The sequence below is a fragment of the Poecilia reticulata genome, chromosome 17 (genome assembly GCF_904066995.2).
Source record: "Poecilia reticulata chromosome 17, P_reticulata-male-v2, whole genome shotgun sequence".
Taxonomy (NCBI): Eukaryota; Metazoa; Chordata; class Actinopteri; order Cyprinodontiformes; family Poeciliidae; genus Poecilia; species Poecilia reticulata.
Window position 1 is genome coordinate 18,881,637 of NC_088846.1, and position 27,843 is coordinate 18,909,479.

The following is a 27,843-nucleotide window of genomic DNA, read 5'->3' on the forward strand; positions in this document are numbered from 1 at the left end:
AAAAAAAACACACACAAAAGAGCATCACTTCTAATAATTTTGAAAATAAAATTGTTTTGTTATTAGTTGGAGGGGGGCTTTCACCCCAGTACTTAACAATTCGAATTGTCTCGGGCTTGTAACCTTTCCCTCTTTTGCTCCAAATGTTCAGTGGTCTTCATAGCCAAACATTGTTTAAGTTGCATCAGGGCAACTTAAACAGAAAAACTGCAACGTTTCATAAATTAAATGATTAAATAGCTTGACACGCAGAAATTTGTGTTTTCTGCTGCTTCTGGAAAAACGACTTCCTCTCTGGTGACCTGTCAGCCAACGTCAATGAGTCATCTCACTCTAGATTAGAACATACTTCCGCCATCTTAAGGCTTTGTAGATTGTTAAAGAGATTAACTGGAATGTTAAAAAGTGCAAGTCTATTTTAAGTGTTATATCAAAATGACAGAGAATGAGTTATGATCTAGTCATGGATTAAAAAGTACTGCAAATCCTAAAATACTATGCAGAATCTGAATCAAATCTTTTTTAAAAAACATGCAACAAGTGTTCTTTTTTGCTGTTAGAATCTGAAATGGAGACGTTCACTTTTGAGTGGAATGTCAGTGTTAAGCTTCAAAGAAATTAAACTAACACCATATGACAAAAAGTTAAAGAGCAGCAGATGGAAAACACATGAAGCCGAGTAATAAAGTGGTGGTTAACTTAACAGAAATCTTTCAAAACAAATCTCATGTGGAGCCATTTTGAGTGGAATTTGCATGTTCTCCCATTTTATGCCTGGATTTTATCCAGGTTCTCCAGGACTCTCCCACAGAACAAGAACATGCAAATGGGGGGAAGAAGAGGCAATAAAGTGGAATAAATTTACAAAAGCACAAACATCAAGGAGTGATGCAAATAATTACTGTTGTTTTTGTTTTTTTTACTGTTTGAGTAATAGTGTGAGGAATTTTTCTCAATGGGTTTGATGCTTCTGCAGCAGATTACCTTCATGTCTTAATGTGGATAAGAAGAACATCTAAGATAAACTGGCTGATGGAGTGTGACACCAATCATCTGGAGCTTTGCAAGTTACACTGAAATTGATAGGAAACAGAATGTGAGATCAATCATAAAACCAACATAAAATTTCAAAAGATATTGAGATTAGAGTCGTGTCATGTTGTCTGAACTTTTAAGATTGCCTACTACATCTTTACCCTGCACAGAAAAGATTCAAAAGATTTACAGAAGCCTGGAAAAAAAGGGATGAAATAGTGACATTTTTTTAGGACATTGACTGGAAAAAGCTTTAATCACACTTGAAAGGAATAAATGAAGTTACAGTATAAACAAAAAATTTAAGCAAAAAAATAAAATAAAAAATTGTTCTGGTCAGAAAGTTAGAATTTCCAAACCAAACCGAAAGGGCTTTTTTTTCAGCATGTATTGAGTGCATACATTAAAAGCAGCCAATCAAGTGACATCAATGTTATATTGGTACTCTGTTATAATTACACTATATGTTCTGGTTACAAAGTAAGCTCAACAGAAACTAGAAAACCTTGAAAGAATTTAGACCTTGAACTACTGATGAAACAGTCCACTGACCTTCATTTCGCTCACAACCCTATCATCTGTTCAAGATTAATCTTTATACAGTTGAACGTGCAAACAGTAATACTGGTCTTGCTTAAAAATGGGTCCACGAGGGAAATGTATTTTATGCTATCATGATGGCCATGAACTAAATTGCAACAATGATGCAAGCTTTATTGCATGAGAGAGCAATGTGTACTTTAGACTGCAGCAGAGGCATGTCTATTTCTGTGTTTTGTTTGTCCTTTAGCATTGCAGTCCAAAATGACAGGCAGAATGTTGTGAAATGTGGTAGAGAGAGGTTACAAATGCTAGGATTGTTTTTCATCAAGAACATTTACACTCTCCGGTTAGTGCCTAGACAGGAAACTTGTGAAAATGCAGTATGTTCTAAACAGGCCATCATTTTATCTTAATCTTTTAAAAATAAGAAAATGCTGTGATATTAAAAGCCAATGGCGCCTGCATGGTCTACACTAAGAACAAGGACCCAGCTGCCCTTGTGTTTGATCAGCAGACATATAGGGCCACCTACTGGTTTATGTCAGAAAGCATTGTTAAGATTTTTGTTGATGTGATTGGCTGTTAGTGAAATGTACACAACTAATATGCTACACATATATAATTTTTAAAAACCTGTCAAACATTTATATTAGCTGAAAATGTTAAAAACCATGCATTATCTATCCATCCATTTTCTGTGCACCCTTGTCCCTGGTGGGGTCAGGAGGGGTGCTGGTGCCTATCTCCAGCAAACATTTCAGGCAAGAGGCAACACAGAGACAGACAGGACAAACAACCATGCACACACACACCTGTGGAGAATTTAGAGAGACCAATTTACCCAAGGGTCATGTTTTTGAACTGTGAGAGGAATCCAGAGTACCCTGAGAGAATCCACGCATGCACAGGGAGAACATGCAAACTCCATGCAGAACGACCCCAGGCCCAGAATTGAACCCAGAACCTTCTTGCTGCAAGGCAACAGTGCTACCAACTGCACCACTGTGCAGCCCAACCTTGTATTATTGCCCTAATATTTATTCACTACTGTTCTTCTGGTCTACATAAAATTCCATTAAAATACATGTACGTTTGAGATTAACGATAATACAAACAACTTTCAAAGAATGCAGAGGACTGTATTTCATATAAATTTGAACTCGCACTACTTTCAATTTAGTGCACTTTCAGTAATAGACCACTAAGTGGAGCTGTGCTCCTTTTTGAATATTATCACCTCAATCTTTTCCACCGTTTGACTACAGTGGATTTTATTTTGAAAAGGTTACGCTCTGAGATATTTGTCTCTTTTAAGAAGGCCATGTGCAAATCTAAGTGTGATAGGACAGCTTTTTGTACTTGATATTTATAATTTCAGGTGATAAAAAATATGAATGTAATGTTAATGATGTGAGATAAATGCATAAATGGCAGAACAGCATTTTACAAAAAAAAAAAGTTGAAACAAAGGAAAATATCTATTTAACTGTTCTTTGTGAAGGTTAGGGAGATTTGGCAACTTCTCTTTCACCTCTCAGCTTTAATTTACATTCTACAGTGTACATCTGGTTTCTTGTTCACTCATATCTGATCTTGTAATTATATAAAGGAAATGCCACAGGCTCATTAGGGTTCAGATCTGTTTTTTGATGTCTTCTCTCAACAAAGATGAACACAATGCAGGACATATCATAAAATAATTATAAATCTCTAGGAATAAACAGAAACTGCTTACGGTAGTTGCTTTAAGTGTATTTTTTATACAAGAAAAAAAAAAGTTAATGCTTTATTGATCCTGCACTTTTCTTTCCATTTTCAGAATGCTATCATCTCAGTAAGTACCAAAGTCTAGGACCTTGTTTAATACGCCATAAAGAACTAAAGCAGTTCTAAAAGAAAAAGGTAATTAAGCCATGTGCTACCAAGTATAATACTTGGTTTAAGACTCAAAATTCAAAGTTTAGGATTTTGGAAGAGACTCTAGTCTCTTTTAAAATGCAGACGATAAGACAATAACTCTAGGAACAAAATACAATATTTTGGTGAAATTTGTTTGTTTAGCATACATTGTTGCTGCAGTGGAATATACATTTCTTGCAAGTATTTGCCATTGATTGTTTTGAAATAACACGTCACATTATATTTTCACAATGCCAGCTAATTTAGGTCATGAGAAAAAAAAAAAACAAAAAGATAATTTGACTTCACTATTTCACATTATGTCCTGAAAGGGAGGCCACACCTACAGGGATGACTCTACTAAAATTCTGGCTGGGGGTGGAGCCATTCGCTGTCCTAGCACGCAAGCTAGTGTTGCATTAAATACATCACGGAATTCTCTGTACTCTTGGCGCATTTTCACTCTCTATTGTGTCTATGTCTATAACTGTCTGCTGCAATTGAGTAAATGTGATTTTTGTCACATTCGGAAAAACATTAATGCATGCTACTATTTTAATTTAAATTACACATTACATTACAAATTAAAATAGAGTACAATTAAATTAACAAAACTTTCAAACGTTTTTATAAGACGGTAGCGCTACTAGTTTTTTTATTTTTAATTTTCTACTTGCATTTAGCATAAGCGGAACTTGCTACATCATAAAATTGCTGTCATCTCGAACTGCGATAGTTGTACTTCCAATTTTTTCTTTCTAACATTGAACTAATCACGTGGGAGCGTGATGTCAGCCCGGCGTCAGAGACAGTTATATCAGAGCCTTGCCGGTGCGGGGTTACGAATATTACTTCCGCGTAAACTGTGGTCGTAAGAAGCGCTCACGAAGCTCATCTGACTTTCTCTTTGCAAAGCTTCTCCAAAGCAACGCAGGTAAAATCTTTTCCACTCAACTGCGACGCTAGTTTTTAAACAGCCGATAATGAACGTTTTGTTTTTATAGTCTCATGTTTCCCTGGCTGCTTAGGCCCTGAATTGACGTTCAGCCTGTTTCAAAAGATTAAAACAACGTTCTTTTTTAAACAGAAAAACAAAACAAAAAATTATGTCTGCTATAACTGTCTATACATGGGGAAATTGTTCCCTACTTTAAAAATGTATCTTCCTTGCCCTTCATGTCACCTTCTAACAGGTCATGATAAGCCCAACTAAGTTGAAACCGCCACTTTAGAATGTGTTTAAATATATCTAGAGATAAGATTCAGTAAACCAACTTTATAATAAGCTTTTTTTTCTGGACTTACTTAACTGTCAAAGTTCTAAAAATTACTGTAAAAATATTTTAAAAATCTGCTGTTTTGTGTGCACCATAGTCAAGATGTCCTCTTACGAAGAAGGAAATGATTCAAAGTTAATGCGGAAAGTGAAGGAGAATCCCTTTGTTCCATTGGGTGAGTATGTTTTGTTCCATGATAATAGAGTAAAAAACTCCTAGTTGAATTATGAAGTCTCATGTTCGTAGTTGCTGTATGCAGTTTTGAAAATGAGCTGTATATAATCCCTAGTTGTTTTGCAGGATTGGCTGGATTTGTTGGCATCGTTGGATACCAACTGTACAAAATGAAAAATCGAGGGGACACAAAAATGTCGGTGCACTTGATTCACATGCGTGTAGCTGCGCAAGGCTTTGTGGTTGGAGCCATGACAGTAGGTATGTATCATTTATTATCTTGTTTCCTATCTTGGTTGCTTTTATATTAGCAATGTCTTTCATTTAATTTACATAAGAATGTATTTACATGTCTATACGAGATAAAGACATCAATGGTTGTGAGAAGGACGATATCTACATTCCCTTTTTGATCTCATTGGTTTCCCTGGGAGATGTTACACTGGTGACAGTTAGGATGAAAGTAGGGTATGATTCTTCAAACCTCATCTTCGACATGCATGTAAAGTTGAAATGTGCGCACAGCAGAACTTCAATAGAGCTTATGTCTATTTTAAGGCTTTTCCCAGTCTTGGATGTTTCCCACAATTTTCCTAGCCTGGTAAAAAAAATAAAATAAATAAATGGTCCTTTGTTGTACACTTTGCTTCATACAGAGGGCCTGGACCCTTGGCTAATGAGAAATGATTGCTTGCTATACGTGTTTACTCTTAAAATTTTACCCAATTGATAACAATTGGCTGTGGTGTGTAATGTGCTAGTTTGATGCTATGAAACTTGGGGGAAATTGCATTTTTTTACATTAAGTGTTCCCATCACTTTTCTTGTGCTTTTACAGGAAAAGTGATCTAAAGCCTAGATCAGTTGTTGTACAAAGGCTAGTGAAAGTCTGTTAATCTGTTAGAATATTAGCACATAGAATTTTAATATTCTTTAAATGTAATTTCTAAATATTCCATCTGAGTATTTCAGTATTGCTTGTACTGCACAATTTCCTATTGTGGTAAGGATTATCCTTGATTTATTGTGGAATTTCATTGTTCCCTTTAGTTATCTATAGATGAGAACTACACACGTTTGCCTTATTGTGTTTCTTGCTTTATCAAACAGTGATGACTTTGAATTTCATTTATCACAACTTTGTGCTGCAACATTTTTGATTTGTTTCAGTCTTCAAGTTTTCATTCTCTAACTCGCCTTTTTCTTTTTTCTTTTCTTTTTTTAGGAGTCCTGTATTCAATGTACAATGAGTACATTAGGCACCCAAAAGAAAAGCAGAACACTGGAAAACACAATTGAACAGAGACTCTTACAATGAGATTTTTGTGTCTTTAATACTCTCACGTTTATAGATGTACATTCACAGGCTAACAAATGACTAAAATCCAACTGATGGTGTACCCTTCTACAGAAATTGCTTGCCACTGCAAACGTAACTGGGGTGGAAGCTTGTGAGAAGGATGGCAACACTGATGTATTTTTTTCTAATGTTTCAGTGTAGTATATAAAACAAAATTAGTTGCAGATAAATTTGACAATATTTATGACCAGGATAAATCTGAGTCTAGTTATGACCACAAACAGAAAGTTCTGGATTTCATATTTATTTATCATTGTCCTGTTGAAAGTCAGCTATGTTTTTATGTGGTAATTTGGGTTTTAGCCAAATTAAAAGCATTTCCATATTAATCTTTTTTTGTTTTGTTTTTTCTAACTTTTCACCTCTCCTGACAAAAGCTTTAACAGATGTTTGCACACTGTCACAAGAAAAAATAGTTTTTTGTTATAAGTACTTCTACTAAAATGCTGATTTGTATTCATTGAGATTCTCTGTATTCTACTGTAACCATTTTTTTTTATTTCTCAGTATTTTCTTCATATATTTTTGCAATGAGATATTAATGACACAAAAAATGATGTGAGGTTTATATATATATAAACTGTGGTGTAGCTTGTCAAACACAATGTAGCCTGTTTTAGTGGCAAACATTAATTGGTTCCTAAGGTATTTCCAGGGCTGATTATTATTGTATGTACCAGGCTATTTGTGAAAGCCACCTTCATTTCCTGAAATAGTTTTGAATCTCTGCTGTGTGTACACTTATATTGTGTGCTTTACCTGGAGCAGTTCTTAGTTTCATATATGATAATATGCACCTCAAGTTGTTCAACTCACTTTTGGTAGCTACTGTTTTCAAAATTGTTTCCTTTCTTCATTCATTAAATCTCCTACTTCCTGTAACTAAAAAAATATTTTGTATTTGAAACACACGTAACATTTAGTGAATTTCTTTATTGACATTGCAATATGCCTCTGATGAAGGCAGTGTGTTAAGGGCTGCTATAAAAATGTTTTCATTTGGCAACATGAACTATCTACCTGACATGCAGGAAGGGCAAGTACTGTCAGCATCACCGAGCATGGATGGCATTCCAACGTCAAAATACCTCTGGGGTTTATTTGTCAGCATGACTCGGCAAATCTTCCAGCTTTCTAAACACTGTTCACTCAACATAGAGTGAACAGTTTCAATATGAGCTTATATTCAAACCAACTGAACTGATATTATGAAGAATCCAGTTAAATGTGTGTGGCTCTCTTAAATTTGAGCATTTTAACCTCCTCACCCCCAAATTAAAGTAAGTTGCTGGTCCTCTTAATACAACACATTATGTTTGTACTAGTGTAATAAGTTGCTCAATCAAATGTATGCAATTTTTTTTATTGTGGACAACAGGAGGAAAATTAGACATGCTAAGGATTTTTTTTTAATTGAGGTTGGTGAATCAGTATTTCATCCCATTTATTTTTGTGACATACTGTACAGTGGTGTATGTATAGATTGCACTTTTTAATTTTTCCACTCAACTTTCCATGCAGGACTATGTGAAAAGCCCTCTTTAATTATGTTTTTCTGGAGAGTGTTAACTGTCTGCTGGACAAAAGATAAGTCATCAGTCTAGCAGTGTGGGCAATAATGTTTTTATAATAAATTATTTTCTTCATGTAATATTATTCAAGCTAGAATTTGTTTATTAACTGTAAGTTATTACAACTTAAATCTACCAAAATGAATTATTGAACTATTTTGTGAGCTATCAGTGATAATACTGAATGTTAATTCAACAGAATTCCTACACACACTACACACTTTTTGAACACACACTGTAATGTCAATATAGCATTTCATTAACAAATATTATTTGTATTTGTATTGTCATATTCAGAAACAACTGAACTTGTCACTTTTGACTGCAAACATTAACTTTAAACAAACGTATCATAAAACTATGTTTGCTGGATTTTCTTTGTTCTTTCTAATTCCAGTATGTGGTATTTTATGTGTTTAACCATAACAATAACTGCTCAAACACAGCGTGATAAAGGCTGCCTAGAGTAGTCTCTCCTCCCCATAAACAACACTGTGAAATAATATGTTGGTTTTACTCCAGTTCGAAACATGGGAAACACTCCTATCAATGCAATAAAAAGGTGTGGCTAATCTGCTGAGAAGCCTCTAATGTCCCGCCCCGTGCATTCATTCAGAATTTGATAGTCATTGTGACACTCACTCGCTTGTTGCAACTTGTTGATGAAACCTCTGTTTTACTTTCCATTCAATCATACTCCATATATTTGAAAAAGATTTCAAATATATATATATATTTATTCAACTTTGTATATGGATAACTGAACGTTCTATTTAAAGAAAACAATAGGAAAATTATTTTTATTGGATACTGGATTTAAATACTGCTGTTGTTTTGGTGCTGTAGCTATCTTTCTGTTAGTCATTTGTGGTCAAAAAAAAAAAAAAGGTCTTGCTTTTACCTTTACCTTTCCAATCCAGCCTCTGCTCTATTCTGCTCTATGGCTTGCTACTCTTTGACAGGCACTGGATGCTTTAAGATTATATAGCACCGTAATCCTTACATTGTGCCACTGTGTCTTTGACAGCACGTTATGAAGGTTACTCTTTTTTAGTAAAGAAAACAGATCAACGTGTACAGCTGCTGCATATCAAGTTTCACCATTTCCAGCACGGATGTCACGTTTCTCCTGTATGCTTAACACCGGAGTAGCAGAGTCAGCATGACTGCGCACATTTAGGAACTCGATCGTCCTCTCGTTAACTTATGGTTTAATTTAATAAAATTTTATTTTTTACTATTTGTTTTAATACTTAATTAAGACAAAATCTCGGTCCAAAATGTTTACAGATATGCCCGTTCATTCTTGCAGTATGAACGGGCAGTCTTACAGCATAGACAAATAATTGGAATATTATTTAGCTGGTAAATTAAAAAAAAGAAAAAAAAACAGCAGAAAGACGCCTAACAAGCAGGTTTATATGTTGTGAACTATCAATAACAGACGTTGGAAACCCTGGGCAACATGGCCGCTGTCATGGTGCATTTTAACAAGAGCATGCGCCTTCCCTGTTCACGCGAGATCGCGTTGAAAGTCACAGAACCTGCGTTGTTATAGCGACAGTAGCGTCCCCTTCAGGAAACTACGTATTCATTTTCAAAGTTAACAAAACATGCAGTTAAATAGTCTAACATCTTAACTCTTGTATATATTACAGGTAGGTTATAATCTCGCTTTTACAGTTTTAGATGTCCTGTGACCTTTAAAGATTTCTGTTCGAATTTTAAAGATACATTTATCAATAGGTACCTGATTACTATGTCCGTTCTGTTGCAGACCGATGTTACCGACTTCTTAAATTCTTTAACATAATTTCAACATTGACAGCACCTGACAAATGCAGCATTCTGGTGATAACCCATTTCATTTAGTTTTCAGTTAGTAACTCTAAAAATCACATTGGTGATTCTGTTTTATGTGTAAAAATCTCAATCAGCAGTGTGGCTATTTGGGCAATGTTGTGCTAAAATGGCTTAGGAATGACTTGGGGACCACAGAAACCAGTTTGAACAGTTGACTGGATCTGCAAAGATCTAAGACAAATTGAACATGTGTGAGATTAATGGAGGGCCAACCTCACAACTTCCAGGACTTGAAGAATCTGCTGTTGATACTGTCCATGTCAGAGGCCACATCCGTGTTGTGCCTTGTAGTTGTAGGCCAAATTTAAGCTATAATGATCAGTTACTGAAGTGGAAATGAGTAAAGTGTACAAATGTAAACAAAATCAACACAATCAAGCTTTGATCAGGTAATCAAAGCTAACACAATCATTTTGTCTTCTTTCAGTAGCTTCTTATTTCCACTACCTTGTTTATCATGGAGAGTGATGAACATTTGAATGACTTGCGGCTTCAGTTCCAAACGTTGCAAAAACAGCAGGAAAAAAGAAAACTGGAAGGGAAGAAGAAGAAAGAACCCAGTGATTTAAGTGTGACAGGTACTCAGGATGATTTGAATCTGTTGAAACAAGTCATTCAGGAAGACAGTCCTGAAGAAAGGTAAGTGGTTTCACTTGGTCTCGGTTTGAATAAAACTGTATTGTTTAACTCAAAGCTTAAGTAATACATAAGTACATAAATAAATAGTCATAACATGATGATGGTGGTGTGTCGTCTGTCATTCAAAGTCTGTTAAAGGAGCAGGATGAGATCCTGTTAGACCAAATTCGAGAGCTCAGGGATGAAAATGGGAGGCTCTTCAAACTTCTGAGTGAAAAGGACTTTGAGATCAAACATCTGAAGAAGAAAAGAGAAGAAGAAAGACTGGCCTTAACAGGTACAAGCAGACAAGTTGGATGTATTTTACATACAAGAGTCAATGGGGCTTCACTGTCATCTTGTGAATCATCCCTTTAGGTTCATCAGGCTTAGCAGGAGCTGTAGCTGCCACCAAGATTGTTGAGCTTTCCAAGAAGACTAGAGAGCTAAATGCAGAAATTGAAAAAGAGAAGATTAGATCCAAGCAAAGCAGCAATAGGATCAAAGAGCTCGAGAAAGAGGTAAAGCACTGTTTGTTTGATTTATTGGATGAAAAGTTGAAGTTACAGGTCAAAACCCACAGAAAGCAACATTTTGTTTAGCTGCAGTGTGCTTTGGAGAATGTTGTACCTGGACAGAAAACCACACAAAAAACCCTGGATAAGAGCTTGTCTGGAGACCATGAGGTAAACAGAAACTGAGTAATGCCATTCTCTTGATTTGAAACCTGACATGATAGCATTTCATTTTTAATCACATACATTTTTCTACTGAGCAACAGGAAAACCCGCTGGTCAAGTCTCTGCAAGAAAAACTAGCAGCTGCCCAGCTCAAAGTGACAGAATATCGAAACCAGGTTCAGTCTGCAAAACAGGAGCTGAAGGTTGCTCAAAAGGTAATCTCATTATTTCGTTTCCACCTGACAGAGCTCTAATTATGCTTATTTATGACTTCTTAATTTGATTTTAGGGCCTTTCAGCTGAAGGCCCGATATTCTCTGGCTATCAGAAATAGGACTGTGTGTATTTTCTTACCACACAAGCTGCATTTCGAAGATAAGTTTGAAAAGTGAGACGAATAAAAATAACCTTCAAGACCATTACACATAACCTGGAAATTATATTTTTGAGATGAAGTCTTTAAATTTATAAGGATGTCCTGGATACGACTGATACAGCAACCTCCATATTTACTGTCATTAGTGGTATATAGATTATTTGATTCCAGTAGCATAGTTTGGTTTTCTTACTTAGTTTCCTTGTTAAATACACACCCCTCTTACTGCCCTACAGAAATAACACACAGTTTAAAAACAAAACAAAAAGGTAAACCATAATGTCCATAATGTACACTTTATTTACTTTATACCTCATCAACATTATGCATTTTTAATGACATGTTGATTGAGCTCTTTTTATTCTATATATTTATGATTACCCTTTTTATTATTATTTATTTATTTATTTTATTATTGGAGGCAACACAATTTTTCTCATTAAAAGTTTAATGATAATAGAGCATGTCTATGTCTACTCTTAAAATAATGAACTACTGCAGGTTTTGTTGAGTGAAGTTGGAGAGGAGGTCAACCTTCAGCAGATGCTCAACAACCCTGGGAATTTTAGAGGCCGGTCGCAGCAGATTCTTGCTCTTCAAACAAGGGTAAGCTGGAAAACTTAGGTGGTGACTGGATGTCCTTTATAATGTCCATCATTCATTATGAAAACTTATTTAAAGAAGTTGGTTGGTTTTCAGGATTATGATTGTGCAGGTGCCTCTCTATCAAAACAGAACATCACTGAGAGGTTTCTGATTCAGGAGTGTCTTCAAAAAAGAAATATGACAGTTGTATGTTGGTTGTGCGAAAGCTGTAACTACTACAATCAATAGAAATAAACAGTCGAGATATGTTACTCTGCGTGTAATTAGTCTATATCTGGGTTTCTGGGTTTTTGAACTGAATTCCTGAAACTAACTGAATTTGATTTTGATGATATTCCAATTTCAGTTTGATGCACCTGAAAGTTATGTCACAGAAAATGCTGAATTCATACAACAGGTACGGGAGCTAGAGCAGCAGCTGTCCCAGCAAAGACAAGTAGATGTCCAGAGTGTGGAACAGGATTTTTCTGGCACTGCGGCCCATCATAAACCCCCTGCCCAAAATAGAAACCTCAACTACATCCGTACCATAGAGAAGGAAAAGAGGGAGGCATTTGAGGTACTTAAACAATAACTCAGTTTAAAAACAAAATTAAATATTAAGGTACAAATTATTATTTTTTTGCTTGTTGCAAATCTAAAGAGGATCTCAGCTGATCATGAGGGCCTCTTGAAAGAACACGAGGAAGTGAAGAAAAAGCTAGAAGCCTCCAAAGCCAGGAGCAGAACTCAGTCCGAGGAAATCAAAACTCTGAAAATGCAGATTTCCTCCTTATTAGAGAAGGGGAAACATGACACCGGACTTGTGGATGCCCTGCTGGTAAGTCCTTAGATAAGATACAAGTGGGAAAGAGAGAAATATTCTGGGCTCTTCCTTTCCCACAACCTTGTTTTGTTAACCCCTGGCAGAAACAGCAGAGCCAGATGCAGACGACGCTGAAGCAACTCGGCCAACAGCAGAGCGCACAGACCAAGAGCCACAAACACAGCCCGAGACAACAGCTGGACAGTGGGCCCCCAGAGAACAACGGTCTTATCCAGAAACTGAAGCTCATGGTAGCAGAGAAAGACGCCATGATAAAAGAGCTGCGGGAAAGGCAACAGCTTTCCAATAAGGTAAAAAAAAAAAAAAAAAAAGCGGAAATATTTAGTGCTGTAGCAACCACTGTAAAACAAATCTGCCTGCTGGAAATAAAAATATGTTTTCACAGAAACTGAAGGAAGAGAGTATGGACAGACAATTAAGCCCTAAAATAAAAAGCTGCAGTTCAGGAATCTACCCAGAAGATGGAGACAGTGTCACAAGAATTACACCCGAGTATGTTTTCGGACATATCTGAATTATTTGATTCTTTATATTGTCATTTGATTTATTTATTAAGAGAATCATAAAAACTAACCTCTGAAACAAAATCAATTTTGTTTTGTGGTATAAAGTGCATGTTTTGGTAAACTCTACTAGGAACTAAGATAACTTGTTTTACAAAGGATAACTAATAACTGACTGGAAGAGGTCAATGACGGAAGAAGTAAGAAGAGTAAAACATTTTATGATTTCTCTTTTTTTATCTGTTTCAGTTCAGTCTCTAAATTAGGCCATAAATTGGTAATTGCAACTGTGGGAGGTGAGATGGAATTAAAGTAAGTGAGCTGTATTATATATATTTACATGATTCATCTTATTTTTAAATATCAATTATAATTGCATCAATGTAAATTAATCAAAACTATGAACTGTTTGATTGTTTTTGATGTTATCCAAAGTCATTCAAAGTGTCCGGGTTGTTCTGCTGATGTGAGTGCACTGATCACCCAGAGCAGTGTGTATAAAGTCCTCAGCGTGGAGAAGGACCGCCTCCTGGAGCTGGTTAAGCTTCTACAGATCAAGTAATACACACTCTACAAATCTTTCTGTTTGCCAGAAAACTGGCAAACAGTTTTCTGGCAAACAGAAAACTGTTTGCTATATATATATACAGGGGTGAAAGTAGTTTTAAATTCTTGGGGGTACTATGACAAAGAAATATATATACATACATATTACTTCTATGCGCTTTGGAGTTTCTGTGCTGATTATTTTTTTGCGAAGCAATAAAAGCTGGTAGCTCTTGAATTGCTACAAAATAAAGCTGTATTTCTCTCAGCCTACTGGCTGCAATGTTGACACCTTGAGATGCCATGAGACCTAAATCCTGAACATCATGGCATGGAGTGACCCTAGTTTTCCATGTCTGGCATATAACCATTCATTTATCTTTTAAACTGGTTATATTGATCCTGTGTCCATACAGATGGATAATCAGTAGCCCAGCATCATGACCTGTTTGTTCAGAAGATCTTGCAGCTTCCACTTCTCTTCCTAACATGGCGCCTCCTCACCCTGACTCTCATACTGACAGGAGGAACCACAGAGCTCTGTTAGGTTAAAGCTCATCTTCTGAAGTTGGAATATTTTTCCTCCAACAGGTTCCAGAGGAATCACCTCAAACCAGATGTTGGACTGGATTTTATTTCAGTGTCATTTGTGAATGTTAGAGCCTCATTTTCAACAGTGGAGCTATAAAGGTTGAAAAAGGTTATTATTTTGGAGAAAGTCTCATCAACATCTATATTTCCACTAAATAAGAAGCAAAAAAACTAAATTGTTTGATAAAGGACAAGCCTCTCAGATTCTGAGCTCGACCGCACCAAACTATTTTTTATATTAGATAATTATTAATTATGTCCAATTAATTTAATTTCACATAATTATCGCGGAAGAAGCCATTTGTTGGTTAAATACTTAATGAAAAATATATACCGTGTTTGATGTTTGTTAGTCACAAAGAACGAGGTATTTAGTCCAAGTTTGTCGTTTATTGAACGTTCAGAAACTACAGCGGCTGTAAAGGTCAAAGGTAAGCAAAGGTAACCCGAACAGGTGATCAACTCTAAACCACTTGCACCCTTTTACTCTCTCTCTCTGTCATGGCAACCTCCTGCGCTCCACAAGCCGACCAGAGATTACGTTAAAAATATAACATTTAGTTCGTTACAGTATTAGGTTTGCAAACTTGATACTTATTTTGCGATCATTAATAAGCCTCTCATGAACACAGAGGTGGTTGATTAGTTAATTTTAAACTCCTGCTCTGCTATTTATTTTGGTAATGGAACCGAAACGCACAGAATTGCGCAACACCTTGTTGAAACAATAATTACTGAGATTATTATTTTTGTTGTGTCATTAATTTGAACATGTTTTGTTGACTTTGTTGTTGTTGTTCTTTAATAAAGTTACAAACGTTTTAAGCGAGCCAGAGGAGGACGTGCTGGTCTCAGCGTCCTGGCGGCGTTCAGTTTGTCTCCTAATGCCGAGATCGACTCAAAACCTTCCGCGATCGACATATCGCCCTGCTGCTCTAGCAAAGCACGAACAGTTCAGAAACAATATGAAATGGGGAAAAAAGTTATTAACTTATTAAAAGTTATGTGATGAGTCACAGCAAAGGTTTTTACCTTAGAGTTGATCACCTGAAGAGGTGATCAACTCTAAACCACTCGCACCTTTTTACTCTCCGTCTCTCTCTGTCATTTAAGCACACCCGTTGCCATGGCAACCTCCTGCGCTCCACAAGCCGACCAGAGATTATGTAGAAACACAACATTCAGTCCGTTACGATATTAGGTTTGCAGGCTTGATATTTATTTTGCGATCATTAATAAACCTCTCATGAACAAAGAGTTGGTTGATTAGTTAATTTTAAACTCCTGCTCTGCTATTTATTTTGATAATGGAACCGAAACGCACAGTAATATAATTACTGAGATTGTTCGTTGGGTCATTAATTTGAACATGTTTTGTTGATTTTTTTTGTTGTTCTTTCATAAAGTTACGAACGTTTTAAGCGAGCCAGAGGAGGACGTGCTGGTCTCAGCATCCTGGCTGCGTTCAGTTTGTCTCCTAATGCCGAGATCGACTCAAAACCTTCCGCGATCGACGTATTGCACCGCTGCTCTAGCAAAGCACGAACAGTTCAGAAACAATATGAAATGAGAAAAAAGGTAGTCATTAACTGATTAAGTCGTGTTTTAGATTGTTCTTGAAAAACTAATCAGTCACGGCTGATTAGTGGGTGAACTCACGGCTGCACAGTGAACCCATTGATGTTTTACAGCAGACAGCCGCTCCCCTCTCTTGCAGGTACCGCTTCCCCCGCTAAATCTTTTAGGGGTACGCAGTACTACCCTGACGTACCCCCTTACTTTCACCCCTGATTGTAAGTGGACCCAAGTGCACCAGGTGAGAGACGTAGTTAATTTAAGAATATTTAATGGAAAAACGAATAAGCAAACTTACAAACAATAAAAAAAAAATTTCCAGGGAACAAAATAAATGCAAAACAAAGACAAATTGGAGACACAGGAAGATCACAAGGAAACCAGGAAGAAATGAGAAAAGTGACAAGACGAACCGGCAACTAGTGACTAACAATGAGGTGCTTAAATACTGGAGGTTGTGAGCTTCAGAAAAGACCTGGGGTGGATGATCCATCGATCCATTTTCTTACACCATTGTCCCAGTGGGGTCAGGAGAGATGCTGGTGCCTATCTCTAGCAGAAGGCGGGGTACACCTTGGACAGATCGCCAGCAACACACAGGCAGGACAAAACAACCATGCATGCACACATCCATAGTTAAGGATGGGTACAGAAATCAATTAACCCAACAGTCATGCTTTTGGACTTTGGGAGGAAGCCGGAGTACCCGGAGAGAACCTACGCATGCATTGGGAGAACATGTGAACTCCATGCTGCGAATTGAAGCCAGGACCTTCTTGCTGCAAGGCAACAGTGCTATCAAGTGCACCACTGTGCAGGACCTGGGCTGATGAGCAGGTGTGAGTGGAGGGAGTGGAAGTAGACTGTGAAGGGATAGAGAAAGTGGCAAAGGAAAGGGGGGAAGATTACACAAGGGGAAACAACCAAAATACAAACACAAAGGAGTAAGGAAACTAAAGGAACCTAATTAAACTAGAACAAAGGAAAATAACTAGAAACAAGAAATAAACATAATTAGAATCACCAATGAAGAACAGATGTGGAAAACAAGGCAGAATTAAATGGAAACAACTAAGGAACACCAAAAGAATCTGAGGAGGACGCCGGCGAACAGCAGCCTTGGAGGACGCTTACAGCAGAGCACGTACCTTGGTGGGTGTTGGCGACAGAGTGGGAACCTTGGGGATGCTGGGGATGTGTCAAGTCCTGACCGACCTCCTGAGCATTGTCGCAGGTTCTGTCGACCTCCCAGCCAATCTCCTGAGCCTGGCTTGGAGGTCAATGGGACCTGCGACACTAGCAGTGGAGCAAGTACCTGCCGGCGGCAGAACAGGAACCGGGAGGCCAATGGGACCCAAGACGAGGCTCCGGAGGCCGACAGGACACGCAATGAAACTCTGGAGGTCGCCTGAGAGACCAAAGGGACTCAGCACAAAGCCCTTGAGGTCAGCCGGGAGACCTAAAGGACTCCACACAAAGCCCTGGAGACCAGCAGGACTTGCTATGAAGTCCTGGAGATTGGCCGAGAGACCAAAGAGACTCGGCACAAAGCCCTGGAGGTCAGCCGGGAGACCAATGGGCCTCGCTACGAAGCCCTGGAGATTGGCCAGGTGCAAGCTCTCCTGCCAACATCTTTCAAGCGATTAACTCTTCCGTCATCAGCCCCCAAGTGTCAAGCTCCCCTGACACTGCAGTCCTGTTGTCCTCAAGGTTTTCTACCATCAACAATCAAACATGAAGCTTGGAGCCCTCATGACACTTCTCTATTTATAAGTATCATGCTTGAACCCAGTACCTCAGGTGGTTTTGCACATTTTCAGAAGTGTATTGGTGAAGCCTCTGACCACACGTCTGAATACTCCTGCTCCTGCTGACTGGCCTGAAGCTGACTGGCTGTCTTCATCGGTTTCCTCTACAGATAGCTGTTCCTCTAAGACCCTTAGTCTATTGTTCTGCTGTTCCACTGAAAGCTGCAACATTTTGTTTTCCTGAATGTAGGCAGTGCTTGTCAGCGCCAGGGCAATGCGATTCAGCTTCAGATCTTTGTTTTGTTTCTCCAAGATGGTGTTTATCTGGCTGCGGATGTCGTTTTCCTCCTGCAGGGAGGTGTAACCCTCCTCCAGTTCAGTTTTTGTCTGCTCCAAGACAGTGTTGTTCTGCTCCAAGACGGTGTTGTTCTGCTCCAAGACGGTGTTGTTCTGCTCCAGGACGGTGCTTTTTTGCACCAGGGTGGTGCTTTTCTGCTCCAAGGCTGTGTTTATCTGCTCCAAGGTAGTGTTTATTTGCTCCAAGACAGTGATTTTCTGCTCTAGAGTGGTGCTTTTCAGCTTCAGGGCAGTGTTCTCCTGCTCCAGGCTGGTGTTCTCCTGCTCTAAGATGGTGTTCTCCTGCTCCAGGGCGGCGTTTACCAGCTTCAAGGTGGAGTTATCCAGAGCGGTGCTTTCCTGCTTCAGCTTCAGGGCGGTGTTCTCCTGTTCCAGGGTGGTCTTTTCCTTCTCTAGGAATCCCATTTTCTGCTCCAGGGTGGTTTTATCCTGCTCCAGAGCTGTGCTTTTCTTCTTCAGTGTGCCGTTCTCATACTGCAGGGTGCTGTTTTTCTCCTCCCAGATGCTTTTTTTCTCCTCCAGGATTTTCCATTTATGATCCAGGCTGGTGTTCTTCATCTCCAGGTTAGCGTTTATCCACTCATATGCAGTATTCTCCTGCTTCAAGATGGCGTTGTACTGCTCCACGGTGGTATTTTTATGCTTCAGAGCAGTGTTTTCCAGCTTCAGGGCGGTGTTCTCCTTCTCCAGGGTGTTGTTTTTCTTCTCCAAGATGTTGTTTCTCTTCTCCAAATCTGTGTTTTTCTTCTCCAGGGCAATGTTCTCCTGCACCAGGGTGGTGTTTTTCTGCTCCTGGGTGGTCTTTTCCTTCTCTAGGAATGCCTTTTTCTCCTCCAGGGAGATGTTTTTCTGATCCAGGACGGTGCATTTCTCCCCCAGGCTGATGATCTCCTGCTCCAGGACACTGCTCATCAACTTGAAGGAGATTGTTTCCTTCTCCAGGACAGTGCTTTTCTGCTTTAGAGTGTTTTTTTCCTTCTCCAGCGCTGTGTTTTTCTGCTCCAAGGCAGCGTTTTTCTTCTCCAGGGTGATATCGTCCTTTAAAATTTGGTATCCTTTGGACAGATGTTCAAAATCCTCGTCTTTTTTTCTAATCAGCTTGTCTTTTTCAAGTACAGCTTTTTCTAAATTGATTACTTGAATCTTGAGCTCCTCATTTTCTTTCAGAAGAATCTGTCTTTCAGTAGTCATCATGTTGACTTTCTTCAAGACATCTTCGAGCTTCCGCGTCTCTCTAACTAAAGTTCGTTGTGTTTCTTCACATTGCGAATCAGAAGTCGACGCCTGACTGTTCTGATTCATTGTTAATCTTCTTTCTTTAGATAAATCCAAAAACTCCTCAAAAACTCCTTTGTGTCTTGTACAACTTTCGCACTAACTCTCTTGTTAGGAGACAATCCTTCTACTTGCTCTCCAATGGCTTTGAACCTTTGTGATGTCATCAATTCTCTTTGTGGCATCAATTTGCATGATGTCACAAATTGATGTCACTGCCTCAGCAGAACAACTAGAAAACTACTGAAGTTTGTATTAAAACAAACTTTACGGCTGAATGTAGCTCGGCTTAGCTGATGGCCATTGGAGACAATTCGACTGGTAATATCACCAAGGCTGAAATCTGCAATTGGGAGACAGCGGCTCTTGAGGACAATGTACTGGACAGCAGGGTGCGAGGACCAACTGTCAAAAAGAAACGGGTGGGCGTGTTGACCCAGCTGGTGCCTAGGAAACCATCAATTCCGACTCTCTTTCTGGACAATGTCCGCTCACTGGCTAAGAAAGTGGATTTGTTAGATCTGAGGCTAAGAGTTTCTGCAGAGATGAAGAACTGTGGCGTTCTTTGCCTAACGGAAACCTGGCTTAACAGCAACATGCCATACTTAGCTTTCCAGATCAATGGTCTTCAGTTATTCCAAGCAGACCAACGGTCAGGAAAAACATGGGGAGGAGGACAATGTATGGAGGACAATGTATGTAAGTGAGTGAAGGTTGGTGTGGACTGGTTAAAACCTGTCAGCCATACAATCGGCCTCCGGAGTTTACTGCAGTGTTTGTCACCATTGTTTACATTCCGCCGGGTGCTAACGGCAACGAAGCATCAAAGGGGCTGAGTGAGCGTCGCTCCTTCACCCTAACGTGACGTTCCTTCCCTCGGTCGGGGGGAGGGGGGGCGCCGATCTATGTTTTCGCATCCACCTGAATAATGTGTAGTTGCGCCACTGGTGGCAAGACTCTCATTTGGGGTTGCAACTGCCACCCCATGCCACGCCAGAAGATCCGCCCCTGCTCCCGGCTCTCTTACATCATTGACATGGATAGAACGTGCTTCTACAAGGAACAAACCAAATCAATGTGGACTCGACTCTTAATTTTTTTTAAAATTGATTTTAATCCAAATCTTGGCTGAGATCCATTCAAACATTAGCCAGAATGTTATGGGTCATTTTCATATCTTTCAGGTTGTAATAGTAAATTTATGGTCTAAGGTTTAATAGCCTAAATGATAGACAGAATCACTATCCATTACATTGGATTGAAGTGCTTCAGATGATTCCCATAGACAATAATTTTATTGTTGCTTTAGATGTCCAAAGAGAAAGCAATGAAGTGTGTGTATTAAGAAATTATTAAATTATTTTATCTGAGACAAAAAATTAAATGTTTATCTTCCAGAGAGAAAGACATGAAACAAATGTGTTTGGAGGCAGAGAAGAAGTACCACGAGGAGCGCCGTAAAACCTTGATGTTGGAGCAGCAGTTAGAAAGGGCATTAACAGATTCAAAGTAAAGGACTCTGCGTCGATCACGGAAAGGATAAGGACCAGTGTGACCAGGTGGACGTTCTGCTAAAAAAACTGTTTTCCAAGGGTTCAACTCCAAGGGTTCCCAGGGATTTCTACCTTGGCTGTCTCACTCATGGCTGCCATGGCTGTTCCTCGGGAGAAATAGGGCAGGAGCTACAAGGCAGAAATAAAAAGACAAAACGAAACAGACAAACTGATCAAACTCTGGAATGTGAATACATTTTACCTTGTAATTGTGTTGTGAGCTTCTCCTGATTTTAAACATGACAGTGTTTTTTTTTCTCTTCATCCCATGAAAATGTAACCACACAGCAAACTTAATGATGTGTGGCAATAGTCTCAGCTCTCATGCACAGGGTTAGCTTCTGCCCATCATCTTTTGGTTGTTTATGTTGCTCTTGTTTGCTGTCTCCTGTCTGGTCATTCAGCTGGAGGAAACGCAGTCTCTGAGGGCATCCCAAAAGAGCACTCTCCATCACGGCGTACAGCTTTATGGTGACGTGACGAGACAAGTCGAGCACGTTTTTTTTTTTTCCTGGAGGCTCTGTGACAGCACTGACAAGACACTAACCAGGAGAACTGGCTGCTCCCTGCTCAAGTTCTCTTGCTGCTCAGCCCTACCTTCTCTTGTCACATGTGACAAACCACAGCCTGCAGGAAACAAGTTCCCTCCTTAGCCACACACACACACGCACGCACCCCCCCCCACACACACACACGCATTCGCACGCACACACAAATCGTGCGGATATCTTACTCTCACTTCAGTTTGGAATGATTTGTAATGCAGACCAGGTGACTTAAGGTTAAGGACTATGGAGGAACTTTTGTGGAACAGCTTCCTTGATAGCAGCAGACAGTTGTTCCTGCTGATTAGGGAATGGCTTGACCTTAATCTGTTCCCCCCCTGGTGTCATGTTGTCTCTGATAGTCATTTCATAAATGTAAATTGACACTTTTATTTTGTAAAAAAAAAAAAAATATATATATATATATGCTTGTAAGTTTTCTATTTGTCTCAGGTAAATCAATTTCATTTTTTGAAACAAACTTAAGTTCTTTTTAAGTTTTTTTTAATTATTTTTTTTTTTATGGCTTACCTGTATTTTTTTCCTGTTTTTAGTCATTTTGGATGTGAATGGTTGCAAATAAAAGTGCAAAGTTGCATTAACCTCTGTTAGGTTCCTCCTAAAGTTGATATTCCTGTTAAATATCCACACTAATAATTTCTGACTTGAAACCAGATGTGTGGGAATAGTGGTTAGAAGTGAATGCAAACTAAAGCTACACAGACGGACTGTAATTCATTTCCCAGAGCATATCACACATTTACAGAATAAAGTCTGTTATCAGCGATCCAAGACGTCCTGGGAAGCGTTTGGAAAAAGTAGAGAATTTATTTTATGAATTTACTGGGTTTGAATGAATTTTGAAAAAAAAGAGGGTAATATGTGGAAAATTTGATTGTTTTCAGGCTTTATTCTCAGCAACATTGTTTGAACGGTTAATGCAGTTAACAGTTTTTTCTTCCTTATTTATTTTTTTCAGTCTTTCTTTCCTTTCTTCATTCTTTGTATTTGTCCTTCATTCATCCTGCTACCCCTCTTTCCTTTTTCCTTCTACATTTGTCATTCCTTCTTTCCTATTCTTCCCTCCACATAACCTTTTGTCCTTCCTTATTTCTTTTTTTTTCATTCTCCATCATTTCCTCCATCTTCCCATTTTTCATACCTTCTTGCTTTGCTTTTGTCTGTCCTTTCTTCCTGTCTGCATTGAGCAGATGTACTTTAGAAATGTGCAAAAACGGAAAACTCTGCTAAATATGTCTGGAATAAAATCTTTAGAAAGCCTCTTAGACTTTCAATCCAAACGTCTCAGGTCTGCTGATGGATGTAGCATTTACATACATGCGTACATCTGAGTTATTTTAATGTATCTGAAGGTGTTTCAGCGAAAAACAAATAAAAAATAAAACCTGCCCCGCCTGTCGTCTCTGCCCTCTCCACATCACGCTTAATTTAAAACCATGGCTGACTTAGTGTGCTGATTCAAATACTGCACTATGTCTTCCAGCACCCTGTGGGAGATTGGCAGGTCCCATTTGGACCTGGTGAGAAAGAGCCACAAGACAAAAATATCAGAGTTTGGACATGATGAAGACAGCCTTTATGCTCACGGTAACAAAAAACATCTTGTGTTGAGCACCTCCTGGTTGAAGGGTGAGGAACCTTTTTAGGTGACAGTGAGTTGGTGGCAGTGCATGAGCAGGTTAGATACAATGGGATCTGAATTGATTTGGAGCAAATTGTGTTTTTTTGTTCCATGTGATTCCTGGAAGATGCTAAATGCTTTTGAGCACACCATGTGTATGTGTAAACACTAACTGATAGGAACTAGTCAAGCACTTCCAATATTTCAGTAAGCTTTTTATTTTTTATTTTTTTTTATAAAGCTTCCTACTGTTTCCTACTGAGGTTATAGTGTAATTTCAGGTAAGCTAATTTCACAGCTTAATGCGTCTGCTCTTGTTGACTTCAGTTATTTCGGAGTGTCATCACCTTCAAATAAATTACACTTTGGCAAACAATTTTATTCTTGTTTTATGTAGCTGTATTACGCAGAAAGGTGTAGATTTATTCCAAAATGCCCAATAAGCCACCAAACCAAACACAAACTTATGTAAACACAGCGTACGTAAACAGCCTCGGCTATTTGTCATTCCAGCTTTGAATGACTCCTTTCTCCATCGTTCTCCTCAGAGGTATTCCCTCGTTCTGGACCAATGCTTCCTGCAGACCATTGACTGCATCCAGAAACTAAAGTAAACAGTGCAGCTGTGAACGCAGAGGTTAAAGTTAGCAATCAGTGTACGAGGGATCTGTGAACTTTCCTCAGGCCAGAAAAACGGTTTACTCCTCTGTGAGTTTATTCATCGCCCCGCGGCTCTCATTTACATGTAATGGAAAGAAAATAAACAGAACAGTTCTAATGTGCTCATTTACAGTAATTAGAACTTAAGTAACAACTTAACTTGTACACAAGTGAAGTAATGATTAGACTCTTATTGGTCACATTAATGTTCACTGGATCATCACTTTAAGTTTTCTTCAGGGTCTAATTAGGCGTGGTATCACTAGATGGCAGTACTGTTGCTTATGTGCTGGGATGTACCTAAGATTAAGAAGCTGTTTTGACATTGAGTGGTACCACGTGATTTAAAGCCATAAGTGTTCTAAAACTGTTTCCACAAAATATAAGTTCTTGTAGGAAAAACACAGTGACTCACAATTTCAAGAAAATATGTTTTTTTTATTATTATTTTAAAATGTCACATATTGAAAAGAAGTGGAGAAAAAAAATCACTACTTCTACAATAAGTACCATGCCTTGCAAAAATCTTCAGACCCCTTGAACTTTTTTCAGCAATTTGTCACGTTACAACCAGAGACTTTAACTTATTTAACAGAGGCGTTTTTTTGTTGTTTTTTTTTTACTATAAAAATCTCAAAAGTGCTGTGTGCATGAGGAACTAGAGGGAAATCCCCACTTACAGCCACAAGTATTTTGATGTGTCGAATAGCTTTGCATGTGTAGACACTGGAATTTTATACCTTTTTTTTTCTTTTTTGGACAAAATTCAATCACCTCGACACGTCAGTCTACAGTGCCTGCACTTGTCAATCTTAGCAAAGATTCTAAATTGGGATGAGGTCTAGACTTTGAGTAGGCCCTTCTAAGACTTGATTTGCTTCTATCGCTACAGCTCCTCCCGATTTACCACAGACTTCTGTACTTCTCTTAATGTCATTCTTCAGGTGGGCAGCTTCTCTTTCGGTAGGTTTGCAGCTGTATCGTACTTTTTCCACTTGCATTTGTTTGAATATCTTGGAATAATGTTTTACAACCTAACACTGCAATAAACCTCTCCACAACTTCTGTCTTTCCTGGATTTTATGATGTTTTTTGTTCACTAATGTTCTCTAACAAACCTCTGATGCCTTCACAGAACAACTGTACTCATTCTTAGATTAAATTACACATGTATAAACTTTGTTTATTTATTAAGTGACTTCTGAAGGGAACTAGCGGCCTAAATGCACAATTTCTTTTTGTTTTTCTTCAAACCTTAATGTTGGTTTAAATCCAAATAAAATCCCTTTTGTTTGTAGTTATGTATTTATAAAAGTGTAAGTGGTCTGAAAAATTTTGCAAGGCATTTTAACATACACTACATTAAACTCTAATCTCTAATATTAAATAATCAAACATGGCTGACATAGCAGATGCATTATCCTAAGACTATTCAACAAGTCGGATTTATAAGTTTTGCACTGAAGCACAATGAAAAGGCTTCTTATGAAAAGAGTTTAAATCAAAATACATTTTAAAGCTGTTTTTAAGATCTTGTGTCATGCTGAAAAACTGCACTGACTTGGAGAAAACCTTTAAAATTATTGAAAAGCAAAAACTGTGTAATGTATAATAGATTACGTTCATTAGTTAGGGTGGAAGCAGATTACTAGAGCCTTAACAAACACAGGTTAAAAAAAGAAGGTCTACAAAAATGGTACTAAATTATCTGAGGCAAACACCACTAAGGATGTAGAGACAAAAAAAACCCTTCTGGGCATGCTGTCGTTTTCATCAGTCTGACAGCAGCTGAACATGCTGGCCTCTCTGTGGAAATCATACTAGCTTGGGACAAAGCAATCAGTCTCTCTCAAGTCTGAACCACATGCCAGACTAACATGCAGAGGAGAAGGGTCATTATTTGGCATTGGGCCCGCTTTTGATAAAGATATGAAAAGGTTTGTCTTTCATGAATGTCCTATCCACAGTTTCATTTGACATTGAGCAAATCTTTTGTCCGTCCTTGAACCAAATAACCAAGATAATGATAAAAACGGCATGTAGGGTTCTTTTTTGAGTAAGTGAAAATATACTAAATGCAGTTCAGAGGGATTTTTTTTTTTCTTTTGGATTGAATACATATATTTTTTCTTTAACACAGTGAAATAGAAATGCATCATTCCTAAAGCACCAGAACATGAGTATGCAGCACTACTCAGCATATCAGCTGCATTTTTGCTTTTAAGACACTTTGCAGAGCAGCACTGCAGGAGCACAGAGCAAAAGGTGATGACAAAACAAAGTGATTCGGCAAGGGAAACAGAATTTTTTGTAAAGCTGAAATCAACAAAGTACAGCTCCCCTATCACTAAAAGCTGCTATTCTCTGCTTGTCATCTTTGTAATGTGATTGCTACTTTTAACTCGTGGCTCTCACTTGTTTCATCCCTTAAAGACTTTTCTCAGATCTACAGTAACTGCTCACACCTTTTGTCAAATAATCAATTTCTTTAGGAACATCTCCAACATTTGTGCTGAATATATAATTGGGTTTGTGTAGTTGCCACAAACCCAGTGGCAACTACACTTGGAAAATAAAAATGCTCTGTTTTTGCATTTAGAGAAAGTAATTCATTTTTATTCACTGGGTGAACAGGAAGGAATCTACAAAGAAAAGAGGATTGTTTCCATGAAGGTATGGTTTTTCATTATTGCAGTTGTTTAATAAGTCCCTCAGCGTGTCCTGGCAAAATGGCAATGACATTTTACTCATAAATGCAATAAGATCCACATTCTGGAAATATTTGCATCAGCTCCACTGATAACACAGACTGCTGGCTTGGCTCTAGTTTTTCAGTCATTTGACAGTTTGCCATGGTGAAAGGGAGAAATTAATTAGGAGAGACACAAGCTGGTGCACCACGAAACCCCAACAGACTGCTTATATTGTTCACAGAAATAATGTCCTTGTACGTTACATGAACATCAATGTGTGAATGTTTGTTATAGCACAACAGATGAATCCACTAATTGTAGTCAACTGGTCCACAATGTGTCCCAGCGAGTTCATTCTTGAACTGCAAAGTAAAGGTGGAGTCCAGCCAAAGACAATGTACAACCCAATTTAAAAGTTTAAAATCCATTAAACTCAAGATGTGACTCTAAAGTACCTCATATCAACCTGATTCCTGACACATATATATTGTGTGTAAGTCAATACAAATGTAAAAATTATAAATGCAACATAAACGAAAGAGTAAAGTGACTTGGAAAAGCATTTACAGCCAGTTGGACTTTTCCTTTTTTTCCCCCCACGTCATACAGCCAAATTCAATTTATTGGGATTTTATGAGACACACCAACACAAGCAGCCTGTGTGTAATTTTATCTTAGTAGGGCAAAATTTGATTCAGAGTTGTTCTTTGAAAGCCTCAGAGTTTGTTGTTGTTTTTTTTTTAAAAACATAAACAGCGATCATTATAAAATCTAGAAACACATCAGGAACATCGGTGGAAAAGTTGGAATATTATTAAGTTGTGATCATTTAATTGTTCAAGCTAACATTTAAAAAATGAAACAGTGTAGCATAACTTTAAACTTACCAATATATGGCTCCACAGTGAATATATGGTGTAGGATGATATCTAATTTTGGAAGTCTCTCCCTCTCTGCTTTCCAGTCTATTAGTGGAAATTTTGCTTCCTTCCTCGTCCCCTCCTTGCTGATTCCCAGTAGTATTTGGTGTACAGAATCTAGCTCAGCAGACTGACATGTAGACCGGAACTGTCATACACGCAAACGACTTCTACCTTCCTATATTAGAAAATGGACAAGCAGGTTGACTTTTTGTATTGTAACCTCAGAGATGAAACAGTCATTTCAATGTAATTTTGACTAAAAATAAAAAATCACTTAACAAAGAACGTTGGGAGAAACCCTTTTCAACCACACAAGTGAATTTATTAAATAAGCACTTGGTACAAAGACTATTTGTTTTTTATTTGGAGTGGACACATCTTACACTTAAATCAATGCTCAAATT

The 27,843-nt window shown here is 38.2% G+C and overlaps 2 protein-coding genes across 3 annotated transcripts; both read left to right on the top strand.

Moving 5' to 3' along the window:
- Positions 1–4,260: 4,260 nt before the first annotated feature.
- On the top strand, positions 4,261–7,939 carry higd1a (HIG1 hypoxia inducible domain family, member 1A). Its single transcript, XM_008434307.3, has 4 exons — positions 4,261–4,411; positions 4,852–4,929; positions 5,055–5,189; positions 6,154–7,939. The coding sequence occupies exons 2-4, from the start codon at positions 4,857–4,859 to the stop codon at positions 6,225–6,227; spliced, it is 282 nt and encodes a 93-aa protein (XP_008432529.2). The 5' UTR covers positions 4,261–4,411; positions 4,852–4,856; the 3' UTR covers positions 6,228–7,939.
- A 1,450-nt stretch (positions 7,940–9,389) lies between these two features.
- On the top strand, positions 9,390–21,185 carry ccdc13 (coiled-coil domain containing 13). 2 transcript variants are annotated; one of them, XM_008434308.3, is made up of 14 exons: positions 9,390–9,517; positions 10,150–10,361; positions 10,490–10,638; positions 10,719–10,861; positions 10,943–11,026; positions 11,122–11,235; positions 11,898–12,002; positions 12,400–12,561; positions 12,646–12,822; positions 12,912–13,118; positions 13,214–13,320; positions 13,581–13,643; positions 13,767–13,889; positions 20,822–21,185. In XM_008434308.3, the coding sequence occupies exons 2-14, from the start codon at positions 10,180–10,182 to the stop codon at positions 20,934–20,936; spliced, it is 1,731 nt and encodes a 576-aa protein (XP_008432530.2). In that variant the 5' UTR covers positions 9,390–9,517; positions 10,150–10,179; the 3' UTR covers positions 20,937–21,185. The 2 variants fall into 2 exon arrangements, with proteins under 2 accessions (XP_008432530.2, XP_017165445.2); XM_017309956.2 differs by having other exon boundaries at positions 10,153–10,361.
- The last annotated feature ends 6,658 nt before the right edge of the window (positions 21,186–27,843 follow it).